General features: G+C 31.8%; 1 protein-coding gene and 1 pseudogene across 1 annotated transcript; one reads left to right on the top strand and one right to left on the bottom strand.

The window, feature by feature from the left end:
- Nucleotides 1-166: 166 nt before the first annotated feature.
- LOC114400164 (probable protein S-acyltransferase 7) lies at nt 167-6,520 on the bottom strand. Its single transcript, XM_028362478.1, has 5 exons — nt 6,018-6,520; nt 4,282-4,464; nt 2,505-2,801; nt 1,332-1,565; nt 167-1,251 (listed from the first exon to the last, which is right to left on the bottom strand). The coding sequence occupies exons 1-5, from the start codon at nt 6,102-6,104 to the stop codon at nt 742-744; spliced, it is 1,311 nt and encodes a 436-aa protein (XP_028218279.1). The 5' UTR covers nt 6,105-6,520; the 3' UTR covers nt 167-741.
- An 8,755-nt stretch (nt 6,521-15,275) lies between these two features.
- LOC114398034 lies at nt 15,276-16,081 on the top strand (annotated as a pseudogene).
- The last annotated feature ends 443 nt before the right edge of the window (nt 16,082-16,524 follow it).

The following is a 16,524-nucleotide window of genomic DNA, read 5'->3' as shown; positions in this document are numbered from 1 at the left end:
CTTACCGCACTCTTATAATCATGACTTTATTAACCAGTACACATGCCAATTTGAAGCAAAAGTTTGTTGGGGCTTATCTCGGTGTTTTACTATTGATATCTACATAATTCCTCATAATCCAAATTCCTTCTCGACATTTATGATAGATCATTGGTTAAAAAGAATATAAAAAAAAAATCAGTTTTTAGACGGTTGGTTGTTTTGTAACACAAACAGTATGATTATGGGAATTATACATGATACGCAATGTTCCTACTTAAAAGTAGAATGCACATAACACTAGTGGTATAGAGAGTAAAGATTTTTGTCATGGCAAATCCATCTAAATAAGTTTCTCGCCCTAACACACCAACTACGTTTAATTCAAGCATAAAGGTAAGTTAGCAAGAACAATTCAGCTTGATTCACCATTGATTTCCTCCGGGACAAACTCCCAATACTCCATGTCACTAGCATTCAGCCAGAGAGAGCTGCAGCAACTTCCACGGGTGCAAAGGCTAATTAATTACATAATACAACATATCAAGCAAAGCAAAGCTCACTCCCATAACACCAAACAAATTCTTCTCAGAAGCAGAATGCCTTAAAAACACTTACAAACACCTTGCAAATGCCTACAACCCCCATATTGCACATAATTTTGCTGTAGAAATACCACATGAACAGTGTAATATTTTTTCACCATAACCATAAAATCAAATCTTCAAAGTCCCTTTGACCATGCTGTTTGAAGCATAATGGCTATACATGACGGTTCTCGTGTGCCAAACTACTACTGCTGCCACCTCCACCGACACGGTTTGGTTCCCCCACCCTGGCTGCCAAAGCCAGAACTTCAGGGGACATTTCCCAGCTTCCACTCTTTCTTCCCCAGCTAGATCGCCTAGGATGCATTCCAGCACGGTCCGAGTCATCTACTGTTGTCCTAATTTCTGGAGACAATTCACCATCCTTTATAGTCACACGTTCATTGTTTATTTGAGCTTCAGTATCATCAATCCCAGCACCCATGTCCCACACTGTTTTCCTGCCCATCTCTATGTCCTCCCCAGCTTTTCCCATATTTTGGTTCATAAAGCCTCCACCCACTGATCGAGTAGGTAATGCTGGTTCTCTTGGCACCATTGCCCTAAAATTGTTCTTTGAAAGGGGAATGCTGATGCAGAATATCTCTTTGAAATTATTCAACACTCCTTCATTATATGGGTTGGCTCGCCGATCATATCGGTATCTGAAGTTTTCATATGTAGTCTGCAAGAATAATGGAGCAAATATGAAGCCATATACATCTGAACAGCTAGAGCATGCGGATTAAAAAGAACTGTGCTTACCTGATTGGTACTTATCAAATACAAATGGAAGGCAGTGAGGCCACCTACAAACCACATTGATATAAAGGTGTAAATTATCAACACTATGGAGGCTGGAGTTTTTATCATTGCCTTCCAAATTGTTGTCTCCTCTGATGCCATAATTCTTACAATGTAGACCCAGCAAAATGCAAAAACATATATACATAGTAGCGTAGTTGAGAAGACAAACATGAAGAAGAACCGATAATTACGCTGCATAAAAAATTATCCAAGCAATTAGGATGCATAATGCATATTCAAGGATGGCACATAGCAAATGATAGATGAAAAGTAAACAGAATTTTCCTCCATTAATTCAGTTCCACTTAAAACTTATCTGAATTTTCCTCCATTAATAGAAGTAGATTTCTGTTACAAAGAGTATTCTTTTAGGTTCATGGAGGCAACACAACAGGGGTAGCATTTCCCCATTCTAATATTAATAAATTACACATCACTTGTTACCATTCCCAACAGGTTCTGAACCAAAGAATATGAAAATTAACCTAAATTCCCTATAAAGCATTCATATTCTCAGTTTATGAAGCACAAAATTATGGAGAATGTGATTTGAAGAGAAATTTTCCATGAAATAAATTCAACTTATAGGACAGTAAGTATACTGATAAGTTTGTAGCCAAGAGAGTTAGAATAAGTTAGGAGAATGGAGTTTGAGAGAGTAATAGTTAGGGAGGAGTTGCCTATAAATAAGTAGGGTTGATAACGAGGGTAAGTCTTTGGATTTGGGAACTCTATGGAAGAACCTGGTCTCTTGAATACCTGGAGTGTAACACTGTTTTCTATCAATAAAAAGATCATTCTGATCTATAATTTGATCCAGTTTCTATCATATACACCCATTGAGGTAACACTTCACAGCTAGATTGTATTATGCATTACCAACTACTATAAAGTAAAATTACACTTGAACTATAAGAAAGCTGGATCGAATTTGACAAGTTTATAGAACATGATAGTTTTCTCAGCACAAATCATGTATAAAATGCAATAATTACAGCAATTTCAACAAGTTCAAAGCTGACTCAAAACCATCTCTGTCACACTTAATGGGATTAAGATACTCTTCCCCCAAATTCACACAAAAAGAAAAAAGAATAAAATAACACTTGGGAGATATAAGATCCAACTTACCAGCCCAATACACTGCCCAACCCAAGGACAGTGATGATCAAACCGTTCCACACAGTTATTACAGATTGAGCAGTGCGAGCATCGAGGAGGCCTGTAGAGCATGCAAGTATCACAATACTTGACCTTAACAGGGATGCCATTGACCTCAACCTCCTTAAAGCGAGGCAACCGCAATTGAGGAGTCTGACCAGCACCAACATCTAGATTACTATCCAAACCTTCTGGCTCTGGAGGATGTGCATTGCGTGGAATTATGCCTGGATCTCGGCCAGATGTTAACAAAAGAAGAACTAAGACCTGAAAAGATTGTAGCATCAGCATAGGGTTGGAAAGAATATCTTTTGGGTGCATAGCATGGTAAATTGGTGATATGCTTCTATCTCATGACAAAATCACCAAACAATAATTAAGCAATAAACAAAAAAGTTGATAACTGGACTGGAAACAAAGCATATCATTTTGGCAACTAGTATACTAAACACAAATATAAGGAACTAAGAACTAGGTGTAGCCGAGAGGCATATCAAAATTCACCTTTCAAAATAAATTCTTTGCCCGTACAAATACAATTTTCAACTAACAAAAAGCACATTCCAAACTATTTTTAGTCCTTCAAATTCTATATTTCATTATAGCCTCCAGAATAATCGAGTTTGATATGTTCCTATTTTAGCAATTATATCTCATAGAGTGAGGGTTGCGTTGCCCCCCACTTGTACACTCTATTTTGGCACTATCTTTAGTCGATGTAAGACTTGAGACTTCCACAATGCACCCCCTCATGCCCAACACTATTGAGCTTGGTGCATGGATAATAGAGTGGGTGGCATTGATGGATCTAGGAGGATAGGTCCTAATCAGTTCATCAATGGCAGATGGTGGAACATGGTGGAAGGCCGAAATTCCGCCATATAAACACGCCATTGTGCCTTATGGCGGGCATCCCTTCACAAATTGCATATGGCAGTTGGCAAAAAAACTGCCACGCCATTCCGCCATGGCCGCTATTTAACAACACTGGTCCTAATACCATCTTAAAATATGGGTTTGAGCCTAACTAAACCCCAAAAGCTATATGATGAGGGTTTTCCCACACATATAAACTCTATTTTGGCACTATATTTAGTCGATGTGGGACTTGAGACTTTCACAATGCACCCCCTCGTGCCCAACACTATTGGGCTTGGTGCATGGATAAATAGGGTAGGTAGCCCATAATTTATTAAGGATTAATTTGTTCCCATAGCCTCACTTTGTTGTTGCATGGAACTCTTCCAGAAAGTTTCCCTAAGTTTCCCTCACAATAGCTATGCGGCAGAGAGACAGCAGAAGTCTTTAACAAGATTATTATTAATTTATTATTACTTTTTTTCACTACATTGTTTAAGGGGGAGGATATCCTTTCCTCACCTAATAAATTATCATCTTCCATCTGAAAGAAGGACCACGATCCATGATATTTGGCTTAACCATGGACCCAACTTGCTCATTAGGATCAGGATTGTATTAGTTGCACCAGTTAGGAAGTATCAGTTCTGCAATGGCTATGGCTAGTTTTGTTTGGGCAATTGTTCCAATGAAGATATGAAGATGTTAAAAAGGGCATCATTCCATATTGTATTTCATTAACAAGTCAACCAAATCAGTTCACTTCAATCAAGTGTGAGGTTGAATATAGAGGAATGCTTCTTATCATTCTAATCATGGAATATTACCAACACAGTTGAACATACAGAGAAAAAAAAATAAACCTTGTATACGAGAGAAAAAGACTCACATAAACTGTGAACACAACAGCAACAGCCATTATGGATATCCCCCAGTGGTCAGAAAATGCATCCATCAGTTTTCTGGCAACAAAGACACAGAAAACTGCAACAGGAGCAACAATAAGAATAATTGTCAGCGCCAGTGATCTCACATCTGGTCCAAATATGAACCTTCCTTGAAGAAAAAATTTCTGCAAGAAAATGATAAAAGCAATGAATAAGCACCCTCATAGTCATAAATGGATAGAAACTGTACCATATTTCAAATAACAATGCAATTAACATTTTTCTATTTTTTTATAAAGCATAACAAATAAATTACAAAATGAAAGTTGAACAGTAAGTACATCAAGACTCAACACCTCACAGGTCATAAGGAAGCATGGGAGAAAAGAAGGTCCATCATACAAGGCAGAGGCTCAAAGGCTAGTAACAATCAATTTGGAGATACCACCAGAAAATTGCTGCATCAATAATTTCTTTAGAACTTACATCTATTCTTTATGCTTGCCTAAGATTAGAGAGGAAAGAGCACAGTAGTTTAAAGAGTATAATGTTTTGATTCATTTTAATTTTGCTTACTGCTTATGTATATAATAGCATCATCCAATATAAGATATTATTACATCAAATACTATGCCACAGACTTAAGCATGTAAAAATCAGTAATTTAAATTCATTTTGATCGAAAATATAACACATACTCAGCATCTTAAAATTTCAGTGCTTGTGATTTTCCCCATCATAATTTTAGCCTTCTAGGAAGAAAAGAAAATATGAGAAGCAACTAAAACTAGGTAGTAGGTAAGCTATATATGTACTGGATCCGGATCATCTGCAGTTCAAAAAGCACTGCAGATAGTGCAGTTAAAGACCTAGCAGCATGTAGGCTGGATTTTCTGTACCCCATGTTTTGTTTTAATATTTTTTGTAAAAAAATATTTATAACAGTAAAGATTTTCAACAGTTTTTAAAAATGTAAAAAACTTTGATCCCTTCCCATTTTGTCCAAAGCAAATAAAGCAGATAAAAAGTAACACCAAAGTCCAATCAATACCCGGTTCTAACATTGTACTGGAAACAAATCAGCTTAAACCTAACACATCAATCAAATGAAGAAGACCAATTGATGTTGTTGTGGTTTCTGGATTACCATCACCGGTCATTTCACTAAAACCGCTTCAGAACCTAAAAGTAATGCATCCACACAAATCCATCCATTTTCTTTTCAACAACGCTTCTCAAAGTCAGCACATAACCCTATATCACCTAGAACCCCTTCCCATATAGTAACACTCCGAACACAAAAACCCAATACCAGTACAAATCAAATCCACACAACACAAACACACAAAGAAAAGACCACAATAACCACCAATAATAGAAAAGCTACCAAAAATTGAGACGCATAAAGAGTACTTGCAAAAAGGGGAAATTTTCTGACAGCAAAACTGTGTCACACCCAATAAACAAATTCCACAAGCAACTTCCTTTTCTTTAAGGGGGAAAAAAGTGAAAACAAACAAAACTTGATATAGTTACTTGGGTGTTTTTTTATGCTGTTCTTCAATCAAAATCAGAGTTTTCACCATCCTAATCTAATCTACTATATTGACCTATAACAAACTTTAATTATGAAACTCAAATTTTGATTAAGAAAACAGCACCAAGAGTACTTAAGGTACTACATCTAAGTTTTGTAGAAACAAATAACCAAAAACAAAAGTGAGAACATTAAACTCACATTGCTACCCTTCCAAGCTTGGTAGACCCGCAAATCACCGGATCCTGACCCTGGCTCGGAGCGCTGCGGCGGAGGCACCACGTACATGTTGCCGAGACACGAGTTATCAGAAAATCTTTCTCAGTTGCAGTGGTTTCAGAAATTGAGGTCCCGAAAAGGGGGAAAAAGCGAAGAAGAAAAGGCGAAACCTTGAAGGGTCTCTAAGGTCGGAAATCGAGGGCCATGGGCGAATTCGGAGACCCTTTTGGGCAAAGTTTCCGGCGAGCTCAACGGGTCGGGTCTGGTCGGCGACAAGGCATGAGGGGGTGGGTTGGGGAGCACAAGGAGGAGGTGCTGCAGTGCAATGCAATGCAAGCAAGGGTTTTCTTTTTTTCTTTTCTTTTTTGTTTTTCTTCTTTTATCTCTCTCTGCTCCGGTGACTGTTGTGTTGCTGTGATGTGTGTGTGAGCTGGTTTTTGGTTAGCAATAGCAAGGGATTCTACCCTTTCGGACAATTACTGTCACTGTATTTATGTATGTATATGAAAGGACCGGAAAGGTTAATAACATACGAGCAGCATTCATATCTATTAAAAAAAGATTTTTTTTTTTTTTTTACTTAAATACTTTTTGATCACCCTATTATACCACTTTTTGTTTCGGCTTTTATAAAATTATTTTAAAGACTTGAAAATACATTTTATTCATTTTTGTTTCATATCTGTAATGTAGTACTATTTTTTATATATATAAAATTATTTTTTTAAATAGTTTTTATAAAAAATTATTTTTTATTTTGCTTCTTAGTATTTTGATCATATTCACTTTCCATTTTTACCCTTATAATCTAAATTAGTATTTTAGCATGTGCATTGTAAAAAAAACAATTATTTAATAATTAAAATTTATAATTTGTAATAAATAAATATTTCTTAATATAAAAATTATATCATAACTAAAATCATTAATAAATCATTTTTAACATATTAATTATATTTTATATTTATGATAAATAATTTATATTTTAATATATTGTTATTTTCAATTATTAAATTTTAAAAAATATATTTAAATTCAAGTTAGAACTAAAAATGTTTAAAATGATTGAAAAAAAAAGTTAAATCGTTCAATTGATGTTAACAATATGATTTATTATATGCATGCTTAAAGCATATTTAAATTTTAACGAAAAAATCTATATATATTTGAAATTAGTTTATGAAATTCAGTTACAATTTTTTATATGTTTATTATATATATATATATATATATATATATATATATATATATATATATATATATATATATATATATATATATATATATATATATATATATATGTCTATTTGCTGTTTCACTCTCCAATCTTTCTCACATTATTTATATATAGAGATTTGCTATTAGTCCTAATCATTTTTTTCTGTAAAAGGAATAACTCAAAATGAATAGAATATTATAGGAATTAAAATAAAAATGTATATATTATAAGAAATAAACTAAAATAAAAAGGGTTAAAATGTAGAAGATAATTTTTACAAGAATCATTTTTTAAAAAATATATTACAAGGATCAAAAGTATTTGTAAAACTCTTTTTATGTAAAATAATCTAATAATTAGTATTTGAATATTTATTAAAAAATTTAAAAAGTTTATTGATGTTTATTTACTATTATAAAAGTTTTATTTTTGTTGAAAAACTGGTCAAAATAGTTTTTTATTTTAATATGATTTTAGTTTTTAATTATTTTAAAAAGTTAAAATTAACACATGCAAAAGTTGATTTTTTAAAAATATGTTTTTATGAAATAAGTTTTAACAAGCCTATATTTTTTATCACCAAATAAGTGGATCAATTGATAACAAGATGTTTTAATTTTAATTAATGATTTTGAGTTTAAATTATGAGTATAAAAGAAAACACTCTAACTCATTCTAGTATTAGTTAAAAATTATAATGTACCACAAATTATATAAATTTTTATTTTTATTTAATAAAATTTTGCTGATGATTAGTATTTTTTTAATAAATTTTAACTAATAAAAAAATATTGCCATATGCTTTACAGCATCATGGAAAATGACGTGCCTCATTTTCGTTGGATGTTAATGTGATAGGGCGAATATGGTGTGGCATGAGACTCCTCCCTACTTTTCTAATTTCTAATAATGTAAAAGATAATGACCCATCTCTCATTTTATATGGCTGAGTGGCTTTGAGGGGTATTTGTAAATTTAAATTGGTTATAAATTCAGTTAAAAAAAAGAATAATTCAGGGAAGAAATCATTTTATGCATGAGACCAAAAATATCATTTTATTTATTCTACTTTTTCCTCTTATACAAACAGTAAAAAATTAATATTCTTATATATGTTTCTTCTTCATTTCCTCCACCTAAATCCATGCACCAAGGACCAAGCATACACCTCATTAAAAAAAAATTAGTTTTTATCTTTTGTTTATAAAAATGTGTCAGGTTAAATTTCTATTTTCATAAATGAATGATTAAAAATAGATAATTTTTACAGAATGACAATGACTATACCTAATACGTTTTGAAAAGAACCAGACACATCAAAAGGGAATGACCGCTTCAAGAATTAAAAGTGAACATTTTTATATTTACGTGTATTTAAAACATATTTAACCTTAAAAGTATAGTTATTGTAAAATATAAAAATTGATTTTTTATTTTATTTTTAAGACAAAGCATCTGTATACGGAAAAATATATTTATTTATTTATTTTGTAATTATGTAATTTAAAAAATCTTAACAAATATTTTGTAGGTCATGTATATCATATATTCTAAATATAAAAGTGACAATTATCTTTTTTATTCAAAATATAATTAGTGGACTATATTTTATGTTCAATTTTACATGTTTATATTTTTAACTTGTAATGAGTGATGTTGTCTTCTAATACTCAATCCTTAAACAACAATATAAAAATTGAAAAAGATATATAAAAACATGATTTTACTTTTATTTTTTAAGTCCTTTTATATTTAATTGTTATAATGGATCAAATTTTTTTAATAGTAAGTTGCCACATCATTTTCATATGTGGCATGTAAGCACCATTATTTAAGTTTTAAAAAAAAAGTTACTGATAGAACTAATTTATTGTTTTTTTATAAATTTGAAGATAAAATTTTAATTTTATATCTTTCTTAAACTTACCTGTGGATTCCTAACAAATCCAAAGATAAAAATAAATATTTATTCATAAATTTAAAGAGTAATTCATCTTTTGATAGTTAAAAAATGTTTTATTATTGGACAAAATAAGAAAATCTTCATGATCAAACTGTAAAAGAAATAATATCTCAAACATCATATGCGATGAAAATAAGCATGACAATATAGTCTTTTGAATAAAAATAATTTATCATGTACAATGAGGAAAACTTTTACTTACTATAATCTCTTGCTAACTTCATAATAACAAGAGTACCATTTGCAAATTGAAAATACAACGACAATGTTAATAATTGCTAAGTGTACAAATTCACCCATATTTCATATTTTCAAGAGAATCGCTAGGAGACTTAGAGGTCTCTAATGGCTTTTAAGAAGAAAAATGTATAAATTAATATGATGGACCATTCAATGTAATTAGCTTATTACTTCAAAATCACATTAGTTCTAGTCTCAACTACTTAGGTCACATTTAATAAATAAATAAAAACTACTTTATTAGGTCACATTTTTTTCTAAGTGCATTTGTTGTATACTTTTTAGAGTAAGGGACGACTTAGAATAACTTCTTTCCTTCATTCTATATGTCACAAGACGATAATTGTGTTTTGTTTCTTTTAACAGAAAAAAGGTGTGAGAATGTGACTAGTTTAAAAGAATATTTGGGTTTAACCCCCAAAGAATTATGAAATGATACTAGAAAAATAATTATTAGAAATGTTCTTGTATCTTTCAATTGTCTTAGCAGGAATTGTATAGTAAACTAATATATAAATGCAATATCTTGATCTTGTTCTCCTTTAACATTTTTTTTTATTTTTTTTAACCAAAGGAGAAGTTAGATAGTGGAGTATTTTTTTTTAAAGAATAAAAGTTTTCTTCAAAGTTTTTTCCCACTCTATTCTATCGTGAATTGTCGTAGTCCTAACATAACATTTTTTCATTGAGGCTTACATTTCTATGTATAGGTTTTTAGTTGTTCTCTAAACACAATCATTTAATTTGTTAATTTTTTTTAAAGGTAACGATGTAATTCTCGACACTCATGTTTTTTATTTTTTTCACTTAACTTGTAATGGAAATTATAGTTTTTTCACGTTTAATCTAGCATATTTTTTATACCAAAATCGTGATAACTAAAAATAACTTAATACATTTTTTTAAAACAAATATATTTATAAATAATCAACAAGTGATTAGTTTATTTAGTACATATTTGGTCCTCTTTAAATAAAATTCTATTATCATATTCATAAAAAAAGTTACAATTAAAAACAAAACGACAAGTTATGTTTTTAGTTCTTAAATTTATTGACATTTATAATTTTGTTCCATGATGACGTAATATTATTATTATTATTATTATATTTTTTAACTGATTAAAAACTACAAAAAATTATGAGTTTGAAACCATAAATGCAAAAAGTTAAAAGACTAAAAACATAATTCTTTTTTTAAAAAAAGTGGTATCATACTTATATATGGTTGTTCCAAACTCAAATAAAACTGTTTCTCATAGAAAATATTTCTAATTTAGAAAACAGAATTTGTTGGTTAGGAACAACGCCCTTTAAAACAAGTAAGGAATTAATTATTTTTATTTACTTAAATACAAACTATATAATTAACTCTTCAAGGTTAAAAATGAATATATTTTTGTTTATGTAGAAGTTAGACCCAAAATTTATCCAATATTTCTAAAGATGAAGAAGTGGAAGAAAGTGATGATGCAGGGAATGAAGACTTTCCCTGTGTATCTCTCTCATGCGTATCTAAGAAAGATTATGAGATGGAGACCGGAGTGATGGTTCCCTCAACCCTCTACTTTTTATGTTAAGTTAGATCCCCATTGTTTAGTTAACTTCTACCTCAATGATTCCGATTGCCAATGATAATGAAATTTCATTTATGTTTCTGTTGTTTAACCATTTAGCCGACAATGAATATTGAAAGATTAGTTCCTTCAAGGCAAGGCATGTAGGCACAAGAAGAGATTTTTTTGTAGTTAACATGAGAAGAGATTTTAAGATGCATCGTCACTTTATTTTAAAAATAGATTAAAAAAATGGTTTTAATAGAAACAATTTTAAGAGTTTAAATTTTAACACATTGATGCATATAAATTTTTATTTTTCAACTAATTAGAAATTATTTTTTCATTTCTTTTGTCGTCAAAACAGATCATAACTTTTTGCTTATTTAAGAGGAAAGAATAGAATAAAAGAAAATAACTTGAAATTACATTTATAAAACAGAAGAAAATAAAATTTTAAAACTTTCTTTTTAAAAATATTTTTTTTATTTTCTCTTTGATTTGATAAAAGATAACATTTTTTAAATATTTTATCTCCTTTTTATCCTCTTTCCTTTTATTAGTTTAACTTAATTTTTTGACAATAAAAACTTAATTTTCAGGAAAATTGTTTTACAAAAAATTAATAAATTAGTATGTTAGTCAACGAAGTCTTATAAACAAGATGGAAGGAAGTATAAAAATGAATGTATTATATATAAAAGGTGTTATTAACTAGTGTCCTCAACATATTAGTTAAAACATTGAAAGAAAAAATATGTTATAAAAACCATAAAAAGATACAAAAATAATCATAAATAATAACTACAAATTTTCATCTTTCAATAAAAATATATCGCTCTATCTCTCTTGTTACACTTTCGATCTCTCGACTTAGTGTTTGGTGTCACTTTATCTATTTCTTACAACCCTCTCTCTTTTTTATTGGTAGGTTCGTCTTTTTCTGTATTTTTATGTATTTCTTGTCTAGACTATGGTTTCTTAAAACAAATTATCTTTCATTTTTTTTATGGTTTCAATTTTATTTTATTGATTTATGTTTTGTTGTATATTTCATTGATTTGTTTTTCATAAATTTTGATTTCTTGGTGGATGTGAATTTGGAGAGGTTTGGGGTTGAGTTAGGTGATGAGCACCATCGGTTTGTGAATATGCGTGAAATAAAAAAAAAGAATTAATTGTTAAATTGGTGGTGCAGTGAACATGCCAGGGTTCTTTCAAAATTTGAAGGCATGTATATCGAGTTTTATGTGAACTGAATTAAACACTTACATATCTGTTGAGTCTTATATTTAACACGGTTCTTTCATGTGTTTGTTACGTATCTATGATATATCAATTCCAGATTTAAGATCTATGAACTGAATGCATAGTTTGGTTGATTTTTTTTGTATTTTCAACTTAGTCCAGAGCCAGATGCAAGGTGAGGCTTTATCTCCATTTAAAAACAGGGCAAATTCCAAATAGGCCAAAGTATAATTGGTTATAATATATCAATTCCAGATTTAAGTTCTTTTTCACTTGATATCAATGCTTTTGATAGTGCGTAGGTAAATTGGTTATAATATATCAATTCCGGATCTAAGTTAAAGTCACTGCAACCTTGTTTTTTGTTTTTTTTTTTTTTTTTTATGGAAAGCATGCAAACATTGGTTATAATATATATTATAGGTTTTATTTTCATGCCAATCAATATAAGTTGGATTTTGACATACATTATAGACCCGGGAGTTGCTAGGTGCACCCAGCAATATTGCTGGTGCACCCAGCAATTTATTGAAAGGTCAATTTTGCCCTTCATTTAAAAACATAAAAAACTTTATCCCTCTTTCGGAAGCATTCTGTCTTCTCTCTTCCGCGAAAAAGCTTTTCTCCTCTCTTCTCTCTTCCGTGAAAAAGCATTCTGTCTTCTTCTCTTCTTCTCCGCAAGGCTTCTCCGGCTTCATCTTCTCCGCGAGGCTTGTCTTCCATTTGTATTCGAGGTAGGTTTCTTAGCTTTCCTTTTGTTTTGCACTGTATGTGTAGCATTTAGGGTAGGTTAGTTGAACCTTAGGGTAGATGAACCTTAGGGTAGAGGACGCCGGAAAAAATGGCGGAAGCTCGGTGACGGTGAGCCTTCCGGAAGACCCGTTAGGGGTTCTTCTGAAACTTCTGGAAGAACATCTTCCGGAAGATTTCCGGAAGAAGGGTTCTTCCGTAGGTAATGAAACGACATCCGGAAGAACAGATCTTCCGGAAAACTCTCGGAACACCTCTTCCGGAATGTTTCCGGAAGATGTACTTGTTCCGGAAACATTCCGGAAGAGGGTTCTTCCGGATGACCTTTCAGTGGTTCCAGAAGCACTTTCCGGAAGAGCCTTCTTCCGGAATTGTTCCGGAAGAAGTACTTCTTTCGGAAGTAGTTTTTAAAATTTTTTTTTTTAAAAAAAAATATTTTTTTTGTTAATTGTTTTAGTTTATTTTTTATATCATTTTAGTTGACTAATTTACTAATTATTTAATTTAAAATTACTTATGTATTATTTTATAAATGAAGTAGTTTATTTGTATAAATAAAGTTGTGTATGTTTGGAAATATTTTTTTCCTATTATTGTTTTATTTGTATATATAATTTTAGTTGTGTATGTTTACTAATTATATATTTTGAAAGTAGTTGTTTTTTTTTGTCTATAAATAAATTTTTTTATTTTATTATCAATAATGTTGTTTATTTGATTATAAATGAAGTTGTTTATTTTTTTTTTAAAATTAAGTTGTGGATGTATAGTAATGAATTATTTTTATATTAGTTGTGTTTTTTTTTTATAAATGAAGTTGTTTATTTTTTTTAAAAAAAATTAACTTGTGGATGTTTACTAAGTAATTTAGTTGTGTTTTTTTTAGAAATGAAGTTTCTAATTTTTTTTTTAAATTAAGAGTTGGATGTTTACTAATTAATTTTTTTTTACATTAGTTTTGTTTTTTTTATAAATGAAGTTTGTTTAATTTTTTTAAAATTAAGTTGTGGATGTTTAGTAATGAATTATTTTTATATTAGTTGTGTTTTTTTTATAAATAATTGAAGTTGTTTATTTTTTTTAAAAAAAAAATTAACGTGTGGATGTTTACTAAGTAATTTAGTTGTGTTTTTTTTAGAAATGAAGTTTCTTATTTTTTTTAAAATTAAGAGTTGGATGTTTACTAATTAATTTTTTTTACATTAGTTGTATTTTTTTTTATAAATGAAGTTTGTTTAATTTTTTTTTAAAATTAAGTTGTGGATGTTTAGTAATGAATTATTTTTATATTAGTTGTGTTTTTTTTATAAATAATTGAAGTTGTTTATTTTTTTTAAAAAAAAAATAACTTGTGGATGTTTACTAAGTAATTTAGTTGTGTTTTTTTTTTAGAAATGAAGTTTCTTATTTTTTTTTTAAATTAAGAGTTGGATGTTTACTAATTAATTTTTTTTTACATTAGTTGTGTTTTTTTTATAAATGAAGTTTGTTTAATTTTTTTTTAAAATTAAGTTGTGGATGTTTAGTAATGAATTATTTTTATATTAGTTGTGTTTCTTTTATAAATAATTGAAGTTGTTTATTTTTTTAAAAAAAATTAACTTGTGGATGTTTACTAAATAATTTAGTTGTGTTTTTTTTTTATAAATGAAGTTGTTTAATTTTTTTAAAAAAATTAGGTTGTGTATGTTTTAAAATAATTTGATTCAAGTTAGTCTTATTTGTTTATAAATAAAGTTGTTTTTTTATAAAGAAAATTGTGTATATTTTGACCGAAAGAAATACGTGTTTGACATGATTTACAGATCATGGCCAGAACACGAGGTTTAGGTTGTGCCATAGGTAGAGTTGTAGGCAGAGATAGACCTGCTGACGATGATGCTGGCGATGTTCCTGAGAGGCGTAGGCCTACTGCCTCAGCCCGTAGACTACGCGTTCATCAGATGACTACGGAGGGACGTGATATGGCTGAGGACGTCGCTGACATGACTGATGATGTCCCTGAACAGCCTACGGAGGCACCTGAGATGCGTGTGGACGCACATGGTGCTGATAGTGGTGAGGGGTCAGATGGTGATGATGCTGCAGAGGGATTCCCTGGTGGTCCACGAGACCCGTCAGTGCTCACATCATTTGCCGAGAATGTTGCACATGCCGTGTGGAGTGGACAGGTATTTTAATTTGTTAATTATTTGTCATTGTTTATTTATTTGTTTATGATTAATTTTTTTTAATAATTGTATAATTTGTACTTCAAATCAGGAACGTCCTGATTTGAAGTTAGTGTCACATGGGAGGAAGGTGACACTGATTGGGAGGCCAGTGCCTGAGATTGAAGGCCTGGTGGCTGCCACAGGATTATGTCCACTGATAGATTGTTCAGCTATTACTGGTGATCCTGGACTTATATCCGCATTTGTGGAGAGGTGGCACAGTGAGACTAGCACCTTCCACCTTCCTGTAGGAGAGCTGACGATCACATTGAATGATGTGTCGTCCATCCTACATTTGCCCATCACTGGCGCCTTGCACAGTTTCCATGCTCTTTCTACGGAGGAGGCCAGATTCTTGCTTACGGAGTTGCTGGAAGTGTCTGAGGAGGAGGCCAGAGCTGAGACAGCACTCACACGTGGAGCATATGTACGATTAGGATGGGTTCGTGACATTTATGAGACCAGATGTCAGGCCCGGCGGTGGATTGTCGCAGCTCGCGCTTATCTGCTGCACCTTGTCGGTTGCACTCTTTTTGCTAATAAGAGTGCAACATACGTGCATGTGGTCCACCTTGACGCTTTCCAGGACCTCGCTCATAGTGGTGGTTACGCTTGGGGGTTGCCGCGCTGGTTCATATGTATGACCAGTTAGATGAGGCTTGTAGGACCACCACCCGACAGCTTGCGGGGTACTTGACGCTACTTCAGGTAAATTTTGTGTTTATTAATATGTTAGGTTCGATTATGATTTAAACATGTTTTTATGTTATGTTAACCTCAATTATTGTGTAGTGCTGGATCTATGAGCACTTCCCTAGTGTGCATCAGTGCGTGACTGACGATACATACCAGGAGACGTCCCCACGTGCTTCCCGGTGGTTGACGTCGAAGGCGCACATGAAGGGCATCACAAGAGCACCCTACAGGGCACGTTGTGATGGTTTGACCGTCACAGATGTGTCCTGGTTGCCGTACACGGAGCATCGGGGTGTTAGGGCGTTTCAGGAGATTTCATCGTTCCAGGGTCAGCTCAGATGGGGTCCTATGATCGTCACAGTTCGACCGGAGAGGGTGGTACGCCAGTTCGGTTACATCCAGAGCATCCCTCCGCCACCTGTTAGTGCACGATTGTCACACGATCAGATAGATGACAGGTGGATGGAGTTTGCGGATCACTTACTACCTGCGGGTCAGCCTTGTCTAGTGCCTGGGCAGGTATCTGCGGATTACATTGAGTGGTTTTTCCGCATATCTCACCATTTCATGACACCGATCCAGGCAGCTGACCAGCAGAGGGATGC

The sequence above is a fragment of the Glycine soja genome, chromosome 19, assembly GCF_004193775.1.
Source record: "Glycine soja cultivar W05 chromosome 19, ASM419377v2, whole genome shotgun sequence".
NCBI classification, from domain to species: Eukaryota; Viridiplantae; Streptophyta; class Magnoliopsida; order Fabales; family Fabaceae; genus Glycine; species Glycine soja.
Note: the sequence above shows the minus strand (reverse complement) of the source record. Positions and strands in the feature narration are given on the sequence as shown.

What these genes read in the sequence shown, in the direction of transcription:
- LOC114400164 (XM_028362478.1), bottom strand. Translation starts at nt 6,104, where the DNA reads ATGTACGTGGTGCCTCCGCCGCAGCGCTCCGAGCCAGGGTCAGGATCC. An exon ending in AAGCTTGGAAGGGTAGCAAT is followed by an intron (nt 4,465 to 6,017) that starts GTGAGTTTAATG and finishes ATTTTCTTGCAG; the next exon opens with AAATTTTTTCTTCAAGGAAG. An exon ending in CTGTTGTGTTCACAGTTTAT is followed by an intron (nt 2,802 to 4,281) that starts GTGAGTCTTTTT and finishes CAATCTTTTCAG; the next exon opens with GTCTTAGTTCTTCTTTTGTT.